The 19,427-nt window shown below is 34.5% G+C and overlaps 2 protein-coding genes across 9 annotated transcripts; one reads left to right on the top strand and one right to left on the bottom strand.

Annotated features, from left to right (window-relative positions):
- The first annotated feature begins 1,619 nt into the window (after window positions 1-1,619).
- On the top strand, window positions 1,620-8,859 carry LOC119557067 (phosphatidylinositol 5-phosphate 4-kinase type-2 beta). Of its 3 annotated transcripts, none has more exons than XM_037869738.1 (10): window positions 1,620-1,731; window positions 2,082-2,239; window positions 2,294-2,391; window positions 2,460-2,709; window positions 2,762-2,892; window positions 2,951-3,119; window positions 7,531-7,682; window positions 7,743-7,837; window positions 8,530-8,594; window positions 8,655-8,859. In XM_037869738.1, exons 2-10 carry the CDS (start codon window positions 2,102-2,104, stop codon window positions 8,769-8,771), a joined length of 1,215 nt encoding a protein of 404 aa, XP_037725666.1. In that variant the 5' UTR covers window positions 1,620-1,731; window positions 2,082-2,101; the 3' UTR covers window positions 8,772-8,859. The 3 variants fall into 3 exon arrangements, with proteins under 3 accessions (XP_037725666.1, XP_037725587.1, XP_037725756.1); XM_037869659.1 differs by having other exon boundaries at window positions 1,647-1,804; XM_037869828.1 differs by having other exon boundaries at window positions 1,649-1,664.
- LOC119556706 (LIM domain and actin-binding protein 1) lies at window positions 8,769-18,624 on the bottom strand. Of its 6 annotated transcripts, XM_037869222.1 has the most exons (11): window positions 18,161-18,221; window positions 16,851-17,032; window positions 15,371-15,463; window positions 15,122-15,267; window positions 11,964-12,124; window positions 11,158-11,805; window positions 10,960-11,090; window positions 10,426-10,905; window positions 9,156-9,301; window positions 9,017-9,098; window positions 8,769-8,966 (listed from the first exon to the last, which is right to left on the bottom strand). In XM_037869222.1, exons 1-11 carry the CDS (start codon window positions 18,204-18,206, stop codon window positions 8,964-8,966), a joined length of 2,118 nt encoding a protein of 705 aa, XP_037725150.1. In that variant the 5' UTR covers window positions 18,207-18,221; the 3' UTR covers window positions 8,769-8,963. The 6 variants fall into 6 exon arrangements, with proteins under 6 accessions (XP_037725150.1, XP_037725472.1, XP_037725392.1 ...); XM_037869544.1 differs by lacking the exon at window positions 18,161-18,221 and adding an exon at window positions 18,387-18,624 and having other exon boundaries at window positions 8,769-9,098; XM_037869464.1 differs by lacking the exon at window positions 18,161-18,221 and adding an exon at window positions 18,377-18,623 and having other exon boundaries at window positions 8,769-9,098.
- Between the last annotated feature and the right edge of the window lie 803 nt (window positions 18,625-19,427).

Here is a 19,427-nt window from a genome sequence, read left to right as displayed (position 1 = left end):
GCCAATCCAACTACGCAAACTGTTAGCATAATCAAAATTCACTGACCTACTTTTATTATAATACTTATTATATTTAATCTACTTAAGAATAAATCACTTATCAACGCAACTTATAATTCCACGGTATACTATCCCAGCTAACCTCCGCTAGTTCAACCACAGCGCAGTTCCCGCATCGCCTGTGGTCCGGCATCGCAGTAACCATCGTTACGATTAACTCGACGCGATCGTCTGTCCTGTCATTAAAGCATCCCAGTGCCAGCGAATAGTGCTCATTATGGGGGCTTCCGCTTCACCAACCAAATTCCGCTTCAGCGACTTTTTTTCCATAAGAAATACACGTGCTAGATAGAGACAGGAAAAATTCGCTACACATCGCTTTATCGGAAAATGGGACGGCACACGAAAATCGATTCATTATTTCAGTGAATTTAATCAGTGTTGTTACTACTTTAAGTGATTATTTTACACAGGTGTTATAAACACTAAAAAGGGTCCAAACGGTTCAAGCTTGTAAAAATTCTCGTGTCATCACAGTAGTCCCTATTTAATTTTCGGTACACTTCCATGAAGGGAAATTTCATCCTTGTTCAGTCTGTACACGCAATGCTCCAATCGGAACGACCTGCTAGGGTATAGAAATTTCGGCTTGCCGAAGTTAACTTCCTTTGTTGTTTCATATAATTTCTTTAGTTCGTTTATTTCGAACGCCCCATTAATAAATGAAGGAGTTTTTTTTTTCGTGCGGATAATCGAATTGTTTGCTAACTCGATAGAAACTTGATAAGGTGTGTAAAATATTTTATGAAAAGATAGGCATATACGAAGTGTCAATTTAACTTAGCCCGCGGAAATCTTTTTCACATAAGGGAATCGCTGAAGGGATCCGCGGCTCGGCATAAGCGAACCGTATCCGAAGGGAAAGGACGTAAAATTCAGTTGCCCAAAAAAAAAATCCAAAGCAACGCAAAACTAAATACAGTTTGATCGTTAGCATGTGGAATGTTCTCAGCGCCTAATGATTATTTTATTGCTATAAGTAAATTAATCAATGATGAGATTTCCATTCAGACAAGCGTAGTGAAAATTGAATACGGACTATTTGCTCCAACAACATTTTTAACACCTTCCTCGCATACAATTCTTTGACTATATCCATCAGTTAAGCTACAGTTTTGGAAGGTGGATGTGACTTCAAATGGCTTTTCCTTAGATAAATAATGTACGTTTTGGTGCAACAGGTGCCAGGTCTTGCCAAGAAGGACATAAGCTGGAGGTGGGTAATTTCTTATAATAGAGCATAGCAATAGGCCAAGCACAAAAATCATCTAAACTCATTGAAAAATACTGAATAAAACTGTGGAGTACTGAATCGTATTGCGTGTGCGGTCCTATTTCCCGCTACAGCGAGTTTTAGCCACTTTTCCCGTCTCTTTCCTACACGTAAATTTCTTATGGAGGACGAAGTCGCTGAGGCGGAATTAGGTGGCTTAAGCGAAAAGCCCTCATGTGTGAATAGGGTATTATGTGCTTAAAAACTGCGTCTGCCAGTGTGAACAGGTCTTAATAACTTTTTCAACAAAGAACATATGTGGGTATCGATATGTTAAACAAGAAATACATATCTGAAGTTATCGGAACACTTTTTCGTTTTATAAATTTATGTAAACTATAAATTTTCCTCTCTTATAGCAAGCAAGTTCCCAGTTGTAAAGTCAATGAAAAAATAAAGTACTTTATTTTACATTGTCTCAAATAAACTTAATTTATTATGAAAGCTGTGTACATTGAATTTTAAGGAAATGTAATTCAGCAGTACTTATCTGTTAATAGGTGTACATGTATACTCTAGTAAACAAAGTGCCGTTAACTACATACATATGTACATATTTACTTTGTACATTTTATGTACGAACATGAGTTAGATATTATTTTGTAAAATTCTCTTCTTTTAATGATATGTATATGTACATGCTTGCTCTTAATGTAAATATCCAGGGGTGCCACAGAAATCACTTCAGTGCTAAGTCGTGTACAATTTATATTGATAAAAAATATATAATCTTATTGTATTTTTGAAGCCGCATTAGCCAGCCAAAAAATGGATAAAAAGATCTCGTCGACATCTCAACCCCGCATTTTGAAAAAAAAGCACTTCAGGGTTAAGCATCAAAAGGTTAAACTATTTAGAGCCAATGAACCGATTCTAAGTGTGTTCATGTGGGGAATAAATCACACTGTACGTTGATTAATTTCAAGTATGGACACATGTAAAAATTTCTAATAATTTTAGATTAATGAATTAAGTCATGTAAACATACCTGTAATGCTTCTCCCAGACGACTTCCGTGCTTACTCAAAAATTAAGGTGGATAATCACCTTTTCAACAAGTAAGTAAACTAGAAATGAAACCAAATTTTAAAGATCTAACACCATTTTGGTCTATACAACATTTAAGAGAAAACATGCCGTCACATTTCAAAGTAAAAGAATATTGCCCCCTTGTGTTTCGGAATCTACGTGAAAGATTTGGAGTTGACGATGTTGACTACCGCGAGTCGTTAACTCGATCCCAACCTATACAAATAGACTCGTCTGGAAAGTCCGGGGCACAATTTTATCAGAGTTATGATAGGTTTTTTATAATGAAAAGTTTAACATCGGAAGAAATTGAGCGTATGCACGCCTTTTTGAAGCAATATCACCCGGTAAGTAAAGATTTATTTTAATGATAAAAATACCCATTATCACCAATTTTAGTACGTTGTTGAAAGACACGGAAAAACACTGTTACCGCAATACTTGGGAATGTACCGAATCACTGTAGAAAGCGTGCAGTATTACTTTGTAGTAATGAGGAATGTTTTCAGCTCGCACTTAACAATTCATAAGTATGCAATATGTTAAAAGTTTATGCTTTTATGTATACCAAAACGTTTTTTTTTATAGAAAATTTGATTTGAAAGGTAGTACCGTGGACCGGGAAGCATCGGATAAGGAACTTGAAAAACATTTGCCGACTTTCAAGGACAATGATTTCATAAAACAAAAAGTGAAATTGGACATTGGAAAGGAAGCTAAAGAAAAGCTGATGAACACCTTAAGCAATGATGTGGATGTGAGTTAAAATAAAAATATTCTCATAATCTTTTTTGTATAGAAAAAACCCCCCAAGGCAGTCGATCGGGACCTTCGCACAAGTTAAAATTGAAAGAAATAAAAAAAGTTTAATTTTGACTTAACTATGGTCCTTATTTTCTGATCCCAAGCTCTATGTTTTGTATTAATCTTGATTTAGTCTCGTTTTTAGTTTTTAAGATATCTTTAAATGAATGTCGTATTCGTTCGAGACAAATATGGAATTGGTTTTTGCGGAAGTCTATTCAACCCCTTGATTTCAGCGAAGTCCGATTAAATATTTTAATGCGATATTTTTTAAAAATGTTCTTCAATAATGTCACTTTTAAAAAGATTTGGTTGACTCGATCGGGGACATTTTGCTCGGGACATTTTTTCTTACCGTCTTCTAAGTGGTTTTCTTTGCCCTTAGACATAAATTGATGGTTGTTTTCCTTCTAATAAAATAGATTAATATGTACACTGGTCGGCATAAGTATTTTGACAAAACAAAAGATAAATATACTCATAATTTGAAATTACTTTCTGTAAACTTTGGCATCAATGGAAAGGCAATTTAAATGCCGTTTGAATGATACAAAACTTTTCTTGACCCATCATAAAAATATAAGCAAAATGATTTTGAAAAATTCTTTTTTCAGTTACAATTTTTTTGTTTGAAGAAACTTTTTGCATCAAAAAATTTAAGTTTCAAGACTAGGAAGAAAGTTTATGAAGAAGATTTTTACACAAATTCGTCCTTTTCAATAAGTACTGAATGTGTTAAAAAAAGTATTGCATTGTGTATTTTCATAAATAAATCTGCATATTTTCATAATACAGTAGAACCATAGCACATTTCATTTGATTTGTTGAAGAAATTTTCCTGAAAACTGAAAAAATGTACGTTTTATCATTTTTAGCTACTTTTAAGGGCATTTTTATGTTTAATTATTTTGCAAGGAAAACATGATTTGTTTGCACTTTTTCTACCAAATCTCTATATTGCAATCTAATAAGATACAAATTCAAAGAGAGCGAACAAATGTTCAATTAACTTAATAAACCAACATGGAAAAATAGTACGTTCGTGACCGGTATTTAATTCAATAAAAACAAGAAAGGAAGTTAGCTTCGGCAAGCCGAAGCTTATATACCCTTGCAGCTATAATTATTAAATTTAAAAACACAAAAAGTGATATTCCCAATAGTATAAGATAATATGTCAAAAAACACCGAAGCTATAATTTGTCTCATATTATTTTCCTACCAATTTTCCGATCGTTCCTATGGCAGCTATATGATATAGTCGTCCGATTTTGATAAAATTACATTCGAAATTCAGGACTAATTAAAAAATGTTATATCCAAGCGTAGGAGATTATATGTTGAAAAACACCGAAGCTATAATTTGTGTCATATTATTTTCCTACCAATTTTCCGATCGTTCCTATGGCAGCTATATGATATAGTCGCCCGATTTTGATAAAATTAAATTTGAAATTCAGAACTAATTAAAAAATGTTATTTCCAAGCGTAGGAGGTTATATGTTAAAAAACACCAAAGATATAATTTTAAAAAATTTTTTTTCCCGATTATTCCCATGGGAGCTTTAAGATATAGTTGTCCGATCCGGCTAGTTCCGACTTATATACTACCTGCAAAATAAATAAGACTTTTGGGAAAGTTTCAGCCCGATAGCTTTAAAGCGGAGAGACTAGTTTGGGTAGAAACGGACGGACAGACGGTTTGTGGGTAGACGGGCTCTTGCGTTATGTGCGATTGTGTGCGATAGAGTGGACGTGGCAATCGGCTGAAACAAACTAGCGCTGCGCAGGAAGCTCTCGAATCTACATGCTAAATACTTTTTTGTCTTATTGTTCCCGAGAACTGAGCGTTCATGCGGTCGGACAGAAAGACAGACATGGCTAGATCGAATCGGCTAGTCATACTGATCAAGAATATATATACTTTATGGGGTCGGAAACGCTTCCTTCTACCTGTTACATACCTACCGACGAATCTAGAATGCAATGTTACTCTACGAGTAATGAGTATAGCAAATTTGTTTATTAAATAACATGTTGGCTGTGAAATACTGTGCTATTTATATGATCAATGTAGTAGAGCTGTAGTAGACAGCATTCGCACACTCTCCTGGTGCGCTTCTTCACTACGTGGACTGTCGTTCGCAGTGATTATGTGGCCTATATAATTGGACTTATCTTAATTATTTTTTCTGAAACACTCTCTTAATACAAGACTATATTGCTACAAAATAACCCACATCTTGAACCATGGCCCATTTCTTCGGAATTTGACGTCGAAGTTGAAATTCCCAAGATGTCCATAATATCTTTGATCCAAAACCGCTCCTAAAAAAATTCTTAAATGGAAGAAACTTTTTTTTTTCTTTTTTTCGGTTTATTTCATTTGTTATAACAATAAAACAATTTATTTTTTGGTTTATTACCTATTCCTACATGTGGCAAACTGTAGATAATAGAGCCTAATGTCCCAAAAAAACGAGTGTAAAACATTTCCAAATCAATTTTATGTTTGTGGATTTTTGATTCTTTATCCGAAGACAATTTGAATAAATATAAAAATGTTTTATTCATAAAAATATACATATTTACTCGCATTCAAAAGGTTGACATGACATGTGCATTTTAAATTTGAAAATAGGAGAGAACGCTAATGTCGAGTGCCTCGACTACTATGCATCATATTACTAATAGTCAATTTTTGGCACGCTGATAGACATTCAATTAATCTAACGCCCACAAACCGCCCAAAACTGTGGCGCCCAGAGGATATTGGTTGGACCTAACAAAATTTTGACACGCCCACTCTAATGTTAAAAATGCTGTAATAGCCGCTAGGTGGCGGATTGCCATCTCGAAAAAAAAGTTTGGAAAAATACAGACTTTACAAAATAAATTTCTGAAGGAAGTGCACAGGCTAAGTGCGATTGGAATGAAGATATGCTTAAAGCAACTATCTTCTTCTAAAGCGACACCTAGCCTATAGCGCCTTGGCGACTTGGTGGCGTATTAGTGAAAACAGCCTATTTACTGCATGTGATGTGCAATCTCGATAGAATTGCAAATTGGTGTTACTTAAGCCGTATAAAAAGTTAACAATTTTTTTTGTAATATAAGTATAAGGAAAGTTGGGAATTATTTTTATAAACATAAACTAGGCGCTAGAAGCCAGAAAAAAATCGCTCTAAATGCGATTAAATTTAGAAAACAGTATTATGCAACTGACAATGCGTTTTGGAGAGACCGAAAACAGGTCTGAGATAATAACTGCTAAGAAATATGAGCCAAAGTATCGCAATATGCGTGCACTGAGAGCTGGATAGTGACAGAAGAGGTTTTGTATCGTCTCCTCTTCTTCCTTATCTCTGCAGCTTCTACAGAAATCGGTATGGGGTATCGATAGTCGGGCTGAGGTTAGTTGGTCGAGCGAGCGAAGTGCTACCTGACTATTTGAGTAGCTACAGACAGATTGAGAAGTATCTGAGTGTCTTTGATGGAACACTGCTTCCTTAATGCCAAAAATGTCCGCCTGGTAGACGTTGAGGTGATCAGAGATCAGAGAAAGAGATGTTTAAACCAAGGTGCTCGGAGTAGACTCTACCTCCCACCTGAATATTGAGTTTAAGTTTATGGGTATAAATGTGAGAAGTTAGGTCCCGGTGGTCAGTGGAGGAAATAAAGTTGCGGTTGGAGGTTGTAAGGATATTGATCAATGGTTTCTATGGAAAGTATATCGAGCTAGAACTACACTGCCATTCGGTGCACCTGTCCAAGCTGATTTATAAATCTGTTTTTTTACGTTGCGGGCTACCGGATGGATACTTCTTATACTTACTTTCCTTTCGACAGTTAACACCCAGCGTCCCCTTCAAGGTCTTGCATCGCAGTAGCCGCTAAGTGAGGTGCCTTAGGTGTTGGTCAGTACTCAAGTCAGTTGGTGCGTCAGTAATGGCTTCTGGGAGGATATTGTTGAAAGCTCCCTATATGTCTAAGAAGGCAAGAACGGTGAACTTTTTTCGTGGAGCGAATCTGTGATCGTGACGACCCTGTGTTGGGCTGTATCGGTAGATGCAGTGGGAGGGTTTACACGCTTTAGGGATGAACACAATCTTGCTGCTTAGCCATAATAATAATACTGGAATCGAAGAGAATTTTGAAAATTTGGCGGAGCCAGTTAAACGATTTCATCTGGACCCGTTGACTTCAAGGGCTTCATACTTTGTGAATCTTTGTTGTGTAATTTCTTCAAAACAAGAGAAACCGATTAAAAAGCCAGGAATTTTGAATGTAATATAACTATAATTGAGAACTAAACTTCTTGTAATGGTTTAAATTACTTAATAATTATCTTTTTTTGGCTATAGCTGCTAACCAAGTTGCACATCATGGACTACTCTTTATTGGTCGGTGTGCACGACTGTGTGCGTGCCGAAGAAGAAGCGCTACAAGGAGATACTGTTTTAGCTACCGGTCGCAGTGAGAACAGTGAAAGCGAAGAATGCGATAGCGGCGAACGGTAAATAAGAACTATTTAATTTAAACTTTGTGATTTTTCAGTGTTTTCTTATCGCCTAAGCTGGACGTATAACACGCCTCCCGATTCCCCAAGAGGTGCACAGTATAAAGAAGTCGTTTACGAAGTTGATATATATGACATTCCAAGTATTGAAGGTAAATTTAGATTTCGGTTTTTATTTTCTATACTGTTCCCAAAAAATAGAAAATATTAAAACACATAACAAAAAATAGGCAAAAAATAGGTAAAACAACTACATATTTTTTGCATGCATATCAGGGTATGAATAAAGAATACGATTTGCAAATTTTCATGTCAAAAGCTCCACATATTTTATGCATATTGCGAAGGATCCAAATCGCTAGCTTTTTAATAGAGCTTGCAAACGGTATCAAAACAAGCGGACAGGCGAATATGAATTCATATAGTTCCGCCCGACAAAGTTAAAAATTAAAATTAGGTAATATTCAAGAGACTTAGGCATAAATTCCGACTTCGTGTAGCATTTGTAAGAATCTATTTTGTACACAGGTGTTCTTTGAACCCTTTAACTTAATTACTTTTCTTCTTTGGACCTAAGGTTTTTCTACCCACATAATTTCACTTATATTTCTTTAAATATAAATGTGTTCGCTTATATGAAAATTGGCACGACAAAACACCACAAAGCATATGATAATAAGCGGTTTTCTCAAAAGCTTAAGTGTCCAAATGCTAGTCCGACATATATCAACTTAGAAGATACCCGTTAGTTATAAATTAATTATTTAAAACATGTTGAGATATTTAACTTTTAATTATTATTTCTCTTCGAAACTGTTTCAATTATGTTTCAATTGTATTGCAGAAAAACGTGAAATATACTTTATTGCAATTATTGACGTTCTTACTCAATATGGCGTAAAAAAGCAGGTATTTAAACATAAAAATAAAACAATATCTCAACTTAACTGACAATATTTTATATTTCAGGCAGCAAAAGCAGCCAAAACCGTTAAATATGGCAGTAATGTAGATGGTATATCGACATGTGACCCGGAACAGTATGCCAAACGATTCTTGGAATTTATGGACAAAGCTATAGAATAAAGTATTATAATCATATTGTATTTGCCACATTCAAAATGTCAAAAATGTATTTATATAAGGCATATAAAATATAAGATATTATTTCGAAGCTTCTGGGGATCCTCTTATTCCGTGATGTGTGCTTTATTTTATTTACTTTAAATGTGCGTATAATGACACTATGTCGTTGTAGACCATCAGGCGATTATTGCGTTACTAAAATAAAACGATAAGTCTAATACTTTAATTTAGTTTGGTACACATACAACAAATCGTTTGACTTGACTTCTTGGTGCGTTCTCCAGTTGAGTGTCAGAATTATTCATGTTTTCAAACCGTTCCCGTATTCTGAAATTTAAGGACAAAATCATTCAAACTTTTTTTTAAAAGCAGGTTGGGTCTTACTTTTTTGCACTTTCAATAGACTCATTTGAAATTAGCTTTGAGGACTCTGTGTCTACACGTCCTTCGTTGAGTTCGCGTTCTATTTCGTTAATTTGCCACTTTTCAAACTTCGCACGCAATTGTTTAGCACGAGCTGCGTTCTGAGCCTGTAAAACCAAACGAAATAATTTTTTTCAATAGGAATATATGTTCTGCAAATGTAAGCTTATTTTTTAATAATATCTGTCGACATAATGTAGTACAAATTTAACTTTTCGAATCTTATCTTCCGTTAGCAAATGGCTTCCCAGAAAGTTAAATTTAAAACCAAAAGAGACCGCTACAGTCGAGTGCCTAGCCTACTATATATCCCTTACAAACGATGTCAGTTTATCTTTATAACTAACGGTCCAACGAAACCAATTTTGGTACGACAATAAATATACACAAATTAATGAAATAAAATTTACACAAAACTCTTGTAATTTGTGATGAGGCAAACATGGGATTGTAGACTTTGGTAAAATTTGCGTGTCAAATTGTAACTCTATATTTAACAAGAGAAAACGCTATAGTTGATGGCCTCGACTATAAGATACCCGATACTCAGCTTAAGGGAGTGTGTGTGCTTTTACTAGCACGCCACCTAGCCTCGATGCATGTAGTGTGCACTCACGATTGAATTTGCCTATTACTGATTATTATTTGTTTATAACTTATTGAATGGTCTGATTTAAATATTTTTTGGCATTTGATGAGCATTTATTAGTACAAAACATTAAGAAATGTGGATGATGTCGGGTTTTAGTGTTATGGGCGTTTCACAAACTTCCTGCACAGGAAGCCCATGAATCGGAATGCTTAACCCCAACATTCTAGCTCTTATAGTTTCCGAGGTCTCAGCGGTCATACGGACAGACATTCAAGAATATGTATACTTTATGGGGTCGAAGCCGCCTCCTTCTACCTGTTATATACCTTTCGACGAGTTTAGTATACCCTATTACTCTACGAGTAATGGGTACAAAAATATGGGAGTCACTCATTACCATAACTTTAATTGCTTATACTTTTTAACAATAAGTGGATGGGTAGATAAGTATTGACGCCAGACAGATTTTAACGTTATGGCTGTTTGTAGTTCCTGCGCAGGAGTCACCAAATTATAAACGTTGTACTTATACAATATTAGTCAAATTTTAATTTGTAAGAACAGCAATGGTATTAAAACATCGGCATGCCGCTGCTAGCTTCCGTTCTCGTTTTATATTGAAATTTGATAAAGTCTTACCTCGTAAAGCCCTTGATCATTGTTGCAGAAGTTGGGTGGAGCAAACCTCTTTTCCTCGTCATCAGTGTTCTGCTCGCTATCACTATCGTTTTCCTCTTCAGTATCTGATCTATTAAAATGGTTACCGATTTCTGGTGGTGGAGTAAAGCACTTTAATGGTTTCGGGCTTCGCTCCTTGTTTTTATCTTTCATTTGTTGCACTTCCATTTCGCGAAACTTGCTTAATATTGTTGACGTTGTTTTGGTTTTTTGTAAAACGTTATCATTGAATAAGGGCGTTTGAATCGAACCCTCCGAGTCCGAATCAGGGGAGGGCATCTTTACAACACCGTCACGTGGCGGAGTCATGCGAAATGTTTTTTTTTTATTTTCGAGAGGTGCATATTTTTCGAAGAATTTAAACCTTTCTGTTAACTCTTCAGTGGCGACTTTAACTTCTTCTGGCTTTGAGTCGCATTTGATTACGTCAACACCGGTATTCTGTATTAAAAAAAATGTATCTATAAAAAGTTTTTAAATTTAATATGGACTAACCTCTTGCCACAATTGGTTACAGCTCACAATCTTTTTATCTGGACGGCTATTTTGGGCACGACTGTTACTTAAGTTGGAACTTATATTTGCATCTAGCTCCATGAAGATACTTCGTGATGCCTTGCCTATTCCTGCATTTGTAATAAAGCAAATATATATTTAACATTAAATATGCACTTATATTAAATATACCCATACCAGATTCAAAAACATCCGCATCTGCTTGCATACCGAAAATTGCCTCTTTTGATTGAACTTTATTATCGTTAAAAACTTCACCGTTCTCAAATCGATCCTTAATAAGATGAGTAGCCTTTATGACATTAATATCGGGGGTCTTACCCACCGATGTAACGCCTTGTTCTGATTCAGCCACAGCTAATTGATACATTTCTTTAATTTTTGCTTGTTTACCCAGAAATAGTCGGGAACGTATGCTCTGTATTTCCTGTTTCCTTTCCTCGCGACGTTCTTCTTTTGTCATCAATTCACCTTGCTCGAATTTCGATCTTATATCATTCATAGCTTCTCCCAAGCCCACAGGCCTTTCCCTCTTAATATCCTTTCTGGAGCACAAAAAATCGATATCGTTTTCATCGTCGGTATTTATTTTATCAATGTCGCTGTTGTCAATATCATCCAATTCAACAAGTTCTAAATTAGTTATTCCAAGCTTATGAAGTTTGGTTAGCGTAGACCGTATTGATTTGCTATGAGTAAGTGCAGTATCTTGACGTTCAGGTAAGTTATTGATCTGTTCTTTGCATCCATTTTCAAAAACCTTGAATTTTGAGCGCACGTTTAATTGTTGAAGTTCATCAAGTCCAAGACTTGGCTTATCGGAAGCTGCAATCATTTGTCCATTGTAACGAACGGTTAAAAAGCATTTTTATAAATATTAAAAAAAAATACTATGTGAAAGAAAGGTTGAGATAAAATGTTTGAAATCATATAGAGAGGGCGTTTGGCCGCTCACATCTATCTTATTCAATGTTTAAGTTTACCTCTTGCGACATCCGGTGGTAATTCTATTGGTTGATTCTCTCGTATAATAAGCTCTGGCTTTAGTGGTGTAAATTCTTCATAAACTATCTTCGGTGCAAAGATTAATTTGAAGTGCACAGAACAGTATAAACTTCCATCGTGAACGTTATAGCTATCAGATCTGTGGGATATTATAACGCAAGAGTATAACCACAAAATGTCATAAAAGTTTTGAAGTTGTTGTTAAAAATTTAATATGCTTTGCAGTTTAAAAACCCATGGTATTAATGAAACACAGTTCCAGCTTCTGCGATTTGTATTTCACTCTAAAACCAAGCAATATGATTTACTAAAAGCGTTTGGGCGCAAACTTTTAACTATATTTTTAATAAACCTTATATATTTAGAAAATGATTTAGGAGCTAAACCAAAATCTAAGATTCAACTACCCCAAAAAATCTACTGATTGAGTCATAATTATACCCGTTACCCGTAGAGTAAAAGGGTATACTGGATTCATCGGAAAGTATGTAACAGGCAGAAGGAAGCGTTTCCGACCCCATAAAGTATATATATTCTTGATCAGGATCACTAGCCGAGTCGATCTAGCCATGTCCGTATGTCCGTATGAACGCTGAGATCTCGGAAACTATTACTGTGTTTATGCTATGAATTTCATGCATTCTCCAATGCATGAAATTATAATAGCCCCTGTTTATACAACACAGACAAACTCATGAAATGATATTAGTAAAGCTGTCAAATTTTTCGAATTTGATATAGAGCTCTATAGAGTAGTAGGCTGTGAAGTAGGCTGTGCCTCAGCATTTCGTAAGTTGGGACTGAATTCATAGTCAACTTTCGTGTGTTATCGAATTCATGAAACGGTGTTTATGCACACACGAATTTGCTCATTTCATGAATTGATTTCATGAAATAGGCATAGCATAAACACAGTATATAAAAGATACAATACTGGGATTAGACATGCAGATTCCTGAGATTCCTGCGCAGCGCAAGTTTGTTTCAGCAGCTTGCCACGCCCACTCTAACGCCTACAAACCGCCCAAACTGTGACTCCTACAGTTTTGATGCTAGAATAACTGAAATGTATTGTTCTCATCGATACCTATCGATATCGATATCGACCGCCCACAAACTTCAAAATCGGACAACTATATTTGTTAGAACCAATTTTGAGAAAACAGTTAAAAAGTGGTTTAAAAATTTTTTTTGCTATAACTCTAAATTTGTTAAGTTTAAAAAATTTCGACTCTGTAGCATTAATTGTTTAGAAACTATACCCCTTACATGTCAGGCTTTTTTTCTTGGATTTTCCGTTAAATTAGCGGGTTTTTCCAAAAGTTGTAGAACAAAAGTTTTTTATCTTAAGCTACTTAACACACCCATAAGGTTCGCAAGACCCAAAAATCAAAAAGAGATTCATACAAACCCACAAACATTTTCGGATTGGGAAGAAGAAGAAAATCTTGGTTTTGAAATAACTTTTGAACGGCACATCAGATTTCAACAAACGATGTGTCATTCGACGCGTATTCTCAGTAAGAATAAAACTAGGTTGAAAGCCGAGAGCATTTATCGCCACCAATTTTATAATTTTCACTTTTACACTTTCACCGCTTTTTCTCCCAAACGAATTGAAATTTCTAAAGCATTGCAACCTTGTTAGTTCTTGAGATACCTTTCAGTTGGTGTGTCACTCGTTACGATCAGACTATCATAGAATATTTTCAATTCTGCGGCTATATATACATAGTAGTTGCCTTCGCACACTCTCTGGTGCGCTTCGTCACTACATGTACTGCCCCACAGTGATGAATAAAACTGTGAAATGCGTAGTAAAATTTCAGGTCAATGCTGGACCTTGGGCTACGAATGGTTTAATCTAGTGCTATTAAACTCAGAGAAAAAACCGTTATAAACGTTCTCGATTTCAGTATTTTTGATCACAAAAGTGAGCCAAGATCGATTCATACTCAATCTCTTAAAACTTAGGTCGAAGTCTTCTCTGTTTGCATATGGGTTTTGAGAATGTCTACTCTTGATATGGATACAAAGTCCTCCCGGTTTCAACACCAAATCGGTCTCGATTTCGAGATGAACCATTTTTGGATTCAAGCAAAAACAGTTTTTGCTCTCAGATTCCATTCTCAAATAAAAATACTAAGTTTCTTAAAATTACATATATATTTTACTCTTACGGCTTTCATTTCATTTTTAAGTTGATTATATATCGAGGGGTGTTACAAATTCGGATAACTTATAAATATAGTTTCTTTAGATAAATCCCAATCGGTGGAAAAGCCTCTATTATTTCGTCATCCCTTATGTACCTAAGACACACGTAAGAAACTCCGGTACCTAAAACAATATATATTTTTATTATTATTCATATGTACATATACATACCTCTTACAATTGAATTGCGCTTAAGATGAGTTACGATCATACATATATACCACATATTTCATAAGTGTATACTTGCGGTTATGCATGTGTGTCATTATGCGTGCAGTTTCAATTCTGTGTTAATTATTTGACACATAAGTTTAATATTTATTAAGTATGTAAATAAATACACGAATTCGGTTTTTTAAGAAAAACGTGCTCTAATAAAAAACATAAAATAAAAAATTGACAAATTCTGATTTTACTTGCGTTGTAGGTAAAGAAGGGTCTTTATTAGGTTAAACTCACGGAGCATGTCCTCCAAATTTTTCTTTATTTTCTATTTCACTCGTCAACTTAACCGCACACTTTGCACAAAAACGAAGAAGTGAATTTGCAGCGGCACAGAGTCGCAACTCACTTCGATAACTTCCCGATAATTTTAAGAGAGGAGCTTGGTCTCTCTCTCCTCTCAGTGTCATTTCTTCTACGTCTTCCCCTCACGTTCCTCTTCGACAACCTCAAAACCGAGATTGCTCTTGACTCGGAATACTAAAATCGACATCGCTTTCGTCTCGATATCGAGAAGAAAAAGAAAGAAGACAATAATCTCAAACTAAGAAGTACCGATCTCCGTTTTTGATTGAAAATTGTCTAAGAATCGAATGTGTAATACTTTGGCCGATAATTTGGATATATTACATTTTTTCTTGTAGAAAAATCATTTAAGCATACTTTAATAATTATAGCAGTTCTGTGTAGTACCCACTTAAGTTGTTTACCGCATTCCTTGCAACGTAAGCACGTTTTGTGAAAAATAGTCGTTCCAGTTTTTAATTGAAGAATGACTTCCTCCATTTTGTATACCGGTTTTTTGCATTGACGGCAGTTGTCAAGCTGTTCAGCAATTGTAGACTGTTAAAATAATCATACATAATTGAATTAGATTAATTGTCAATACTGTGATATTTGGTTATTTAGTAAATGTAATGAGTTTATTTCGTGGTATATGGCTTACTCGAAAAATTTCTTGTGCTTTTTTAGAATCTCTTGAACGTACATGGATTACATTTCGTTTTTGAAGGTCATCAAATTTCGTAAAACTTTTTTTCTATAAATAAAAAATAGGTTAATTAGCCATAAAATAATGTAAGAGTATACATATGGAAATCAGTATTGTGTTGTATGTTGTTCAGCTATTATTTGGATTCATTTTTCTTTTTTTTGTTTTTTCTGCATTTGAATAGTGACACCACAATTAAATCGGTAACAAAACTATTTTTATACCACTTTTTTTCTTCGGAGTGCAACGCCCACTTTAATAACGCTCGCAACGCTAAAAACGGTCTAGCACCCAATTTTGTTAAACAATTTTTATAAGTGTAAATAATAATCTTATTATCAATAGCCTTCTGCCGCGTGAACGCTGTGATTTCGGAATCTGTATGAGTTTGAGAATTGGGATTTTAGATTAGGACTTCTTAGCTTCTTATTTTAGCGAAAGTGCTGATAATACAAACAAATCTTCACTGAAATTTTTAGCTCTTGTCAATACCTACCAATTCCTTAGCTTTTCATTCATCGCACGTTTTCTTATTCGAATGTACCCAAACCCACTTTAACGTCCAAAACCGACCAAAACAGTCCCTAAAAACGCTGAGATCTTGTACATTGTACATATTAACATTAATTCTGTTATACAAGGGTGTTTTATATAAAAACTTCATATCGATTTCCTAAATTTAAAATTCATAAATAATCTTTTATTTCTTAAATATCTGGCATCAAAAGTTGCATCTTTTTGAGCAATCTACTCGAAACATTAGATACCAATTACTCAGCTAAAAGAATTGTGAGAGGGATGGAGATATGCTTGCAGCAAATGGGCTGTTTTTCGCTAAAACGCCTCCTAGCATATAGCGCCCCCTAGCGTAGCAATATTAATTATTATCTGGTTAAACCCCTTTAATGATTGGCCCGATTTGAACAATTTAATGGGGTGGGTACTAATAACCAGAACAAAATCTTATTTAAATTTTTTTTAAATATAAAAAAATGCGGGCGATAGAGTGGGCGTGGCACCCTTCTAAAAAAAACTTGCGCTGCGCCGGAAGGCCTAACATTTGCAAGCTTTTCCTGATCCTTATCAAGAATATGTATTATGGGGTCGGAAATGCTTCCTTCTACCTGTTACATACTTTCCAACGAATCTAGGAAAACCTTTTGCTCTACGAGTAACAGGTATACAAAGCGGGTTTCCTTTTTATTTTAAATAAATAGGTTATAAAATTATTGTTATTTATTAAATAATATTTGTTTCAAATAGCTTAGAAACATAATATGATTACATTTTTATTAGAAAGGAAGAATGATTGACAAAAAAGAATGATAATAACCGACTTAAAGCCTCTTGACAGTTCAAATACAATGTGGCAGGAATAAAGGAACTACTCATACACAACGTTTGAACAGGTCTTTAGGTTTTACTGTTGCCTTACCATGTTTATATTCTGGGTATCATATTCATTCGTTTTTGATCTTTTTGATTTGCCTTTTTTTGTGGGCAATCCATTTCCAGAAGGTCCCTTTGAAATATTAGAGCTTAAAGTGACCGTGTCTTTTTTGTCGTCTCTTTGGTCCATTTTGTTGTTCCGTCTTGAAAACTTATTTGTAAACTTCGCTGAAATATAAGATTTTTGTTCAGAGTTCAACTCTTACGACAAATGTATTTTGGAGAAACTTTACTTATTTATCCTAAGAATATAATTGTTTTAAAAGCGATTAAAGGGCAGCATATATATACTAAAGGATGTTGTTAGTATTTAGTAATTGTTTTGTCATTTCAACATTCTAAGCAAATGAAAAAAATACTTTCGAAATATATATATATATATAAATGGGTCAAAATTTGATTTTTTCAAAGATAACTGCCTTCAACTGAAATAGTTAGTATTCAGAAACTGTTTGGTCACTGCGACATTCTAAAAAAATTAAAAAAATACAGTCTCCGAAATACATATTTATGTATACGCATATTCGCATATAAATAGGTAAAATGTTTTTTAAAGGTATTTGCCGATATTTTGCTGTTATATATTTTGTTTTTATTCTATTTGTAGCATTTCTACCGAAACCTGTTTGCCGAAAATCTGTTTTGCTTGTCATAAGTACGGCCCGTAACAAAAGTCGCAGCCATAAGCACAGAACAAATGGGGCTGCGGAAAAGTAAATACGTCAAGAGTTATTTTCGTACCTATTTTATTAAGCATGGATCCGGGTTTATACACATGGTTTGTGGTTACAAGGATTATTTACTTAGGTCTAGAATAGATTCAAATGGACAACATGGTAGTTTATCAGTTTACAGAAAAAATCCAAAATAAGCAATTACATCTACCAGATGGTCGGGTTAAAGTTTCCCAAGGGTTATTACAGACGGTGTGAAGACACGTCCGTCGACTGGTTGCAAATGGTTTATGACCCGTTATCACATGCAGATGTGTGCAGACCAAATCAGCTACATTTTTATTTAGGTCATAGTATCAATCAGCAGCCAACAAATTTCGGCTAGGTCGAAATCCTACACTATTTCAGATCAATTTGATTTTATAAGTAAAACCAGCAACATTATTAATACTTCGGTTTGTCGAAGTTCCGTTTTACTACTATACTATACTTATAAAATGTAATTAATACACAATACATGTAATACTCAATTTAAAAATATATGTTGGGAATGTTGCGAATAAAAAGAATGCGAGAGTATTTACATTCTGGTATGGCTGATTATATTTATGATACACTTTACCTGAAATGCTTATATAATTAGGAAGCTTTTCTATGAATTTGTGCATACGTATGCATTTTTAAGTGTTCATATGGATACACACTTGACTGAAACAAAATCATCAGTATAATAATGTGTCTATTGTTACAAAAAGGAAATATAAATGTAAATGATCCAGGTAATACAATTCAAATATTTTAAGTTTTTAGATTAAAAAGAAATGAGTAAGGAACATACCAGTACTAACTTTTAATCCCTTTTTTGTTTGCAATTGAAAAACGTCAGTGCACAATATGAATATATTTATCCAGTTTGGTTAATTAACATCATTGTATGATTTAATTGTATTATGATAAAGTTTTGAGGTGGCAAAATGCAGTGTTTATTAATAAAGTTTTTTCTAATCAGCACATCACATATTTAATATATGTAAATGTACTACGGATCGACGTTCAGAAGTTAAAGAGCGAACAATATAGACTGCTTCTATGTACACTCAATGAGTTTTTTAGTGTTGCCCGATTTTGTGCATGTAGATACATATAATATTCAAAGTTGAGTTAATTTTAAAAGACTAAAAGCTTTTTTCGAAAATTATTCGAAAGCTTTTTTGGGAAATTAAACTCTTAAATGTCTAGAATCAAAACGACAAATGAGAGGACTCTTAAATTAGTTAGGATCGTAAAACACGGAATACCGCTATAGTTGGGTGGCAGATATCCGTTACTCAAATAACGGAGCGCCAGGGAGAGGAAGATATGCAAATGGTAAAGCTACTTTTTTCGAGATTGCAGGGAGCCACCTAGTGGCAATTACATCATTTGGTCATAACTTCCTAATGAATTTTCATATTTTAAAAATTTGTAGATATGGATATAGGTAATAATAAAGATAGCAGAATCCCATTTCACTTTTACAAACAGACAGATTTTAGTATTGTGGTCGTTGTGGGCGTCAGTCGCTAGGTATTAACGAAACCAATACATTTCAATTAAAGTTTGTATTCTTTCATCAAAACTGTGGCCACCATAAAAAAAAGATCTTATTATTTGTATTGTGACCGAAGTATTCAAAGTTCACTCGCAATGCGTGTAGCATGGTCTTACTGTCAAGTAGCTGGGTTTTTTTAATTGACAAACAAAAATTTAAGGATTTAAAAAAAATGAATCTGCAGGTATACAAAGAAATACAAATAAATGGAATGTTTAACGTATTTTTATACCCTTGCAGAGGGTATAATGATTTCAGTCAAAAGTTTGCAGCGCAGTGAAGGAGACTTTTCGACCCC

The sequence above is a fragment of the Drosophila subpulchrella genome, chromosome 4, assembly GCF_014743375.2.
Source record: "Drosophila subpulchrella strain 33 F10 #4 breed RU33 chromosome 4, RU_Dsub_v1.1 Primary Assembly, whole genome shotgun sequence".
NCBI classification, from domain to species: Eukaryota; Metazoa; Arthropoda; class Insecta; order Diptera; family Drosophilidae; genus Drosophila; species Drosophila subpulchrella.
The sequence above is the reverse complement of the archived record's forward strand: the minus strand, read 5'-3'. Positions and strand labels throughout refer to the sequence as shown.

Bases quoted from the DNA above. Each gene is read 5' to 3' on its own strand.
- LOC119557067 (XM_037869738.1), top strand. From the start codon at position 2,102: ATGGATAAAAAGATCTCGTCGACATCTCAACCCCGCATTTTGAAAAAA. The intron at 2,710-2,761 runs GTAAGTAAAGAT...CACCAATTTTAG, and splicing joins TTTTGAAGCAATATCACCCG to TACGTTGTTGAAAGACACGG. The intron at 7,683-7,742 runs GTAAATAAGAAC...TTATCGCCTAAG, and splicing joins GAATGCGATAGCGGCGAACG to CTGGACGTATAACACGCCTC.
- LOC119556706 (XM_037869141.1), bottom strand. From the start codon at position 18,206: ATGCACAAATTCATAGAAAAGCTTCCTAATTATATAAGCATTTCAG. The intron at 17,033-18,160 runs GTAAAGTGTATC...CTTATATTTCAG, and splicing joins TAATTATATAAGCATTTCAG to CGAAGTTTACAAATAAGTTT. The intron at 15,464-16,850 runs GTAAGGCAACAG...TTTTATTTATAG, and splicing joins ATACCCAGAATATAAACATG to AAAAAAAGTTTTACGAAATT.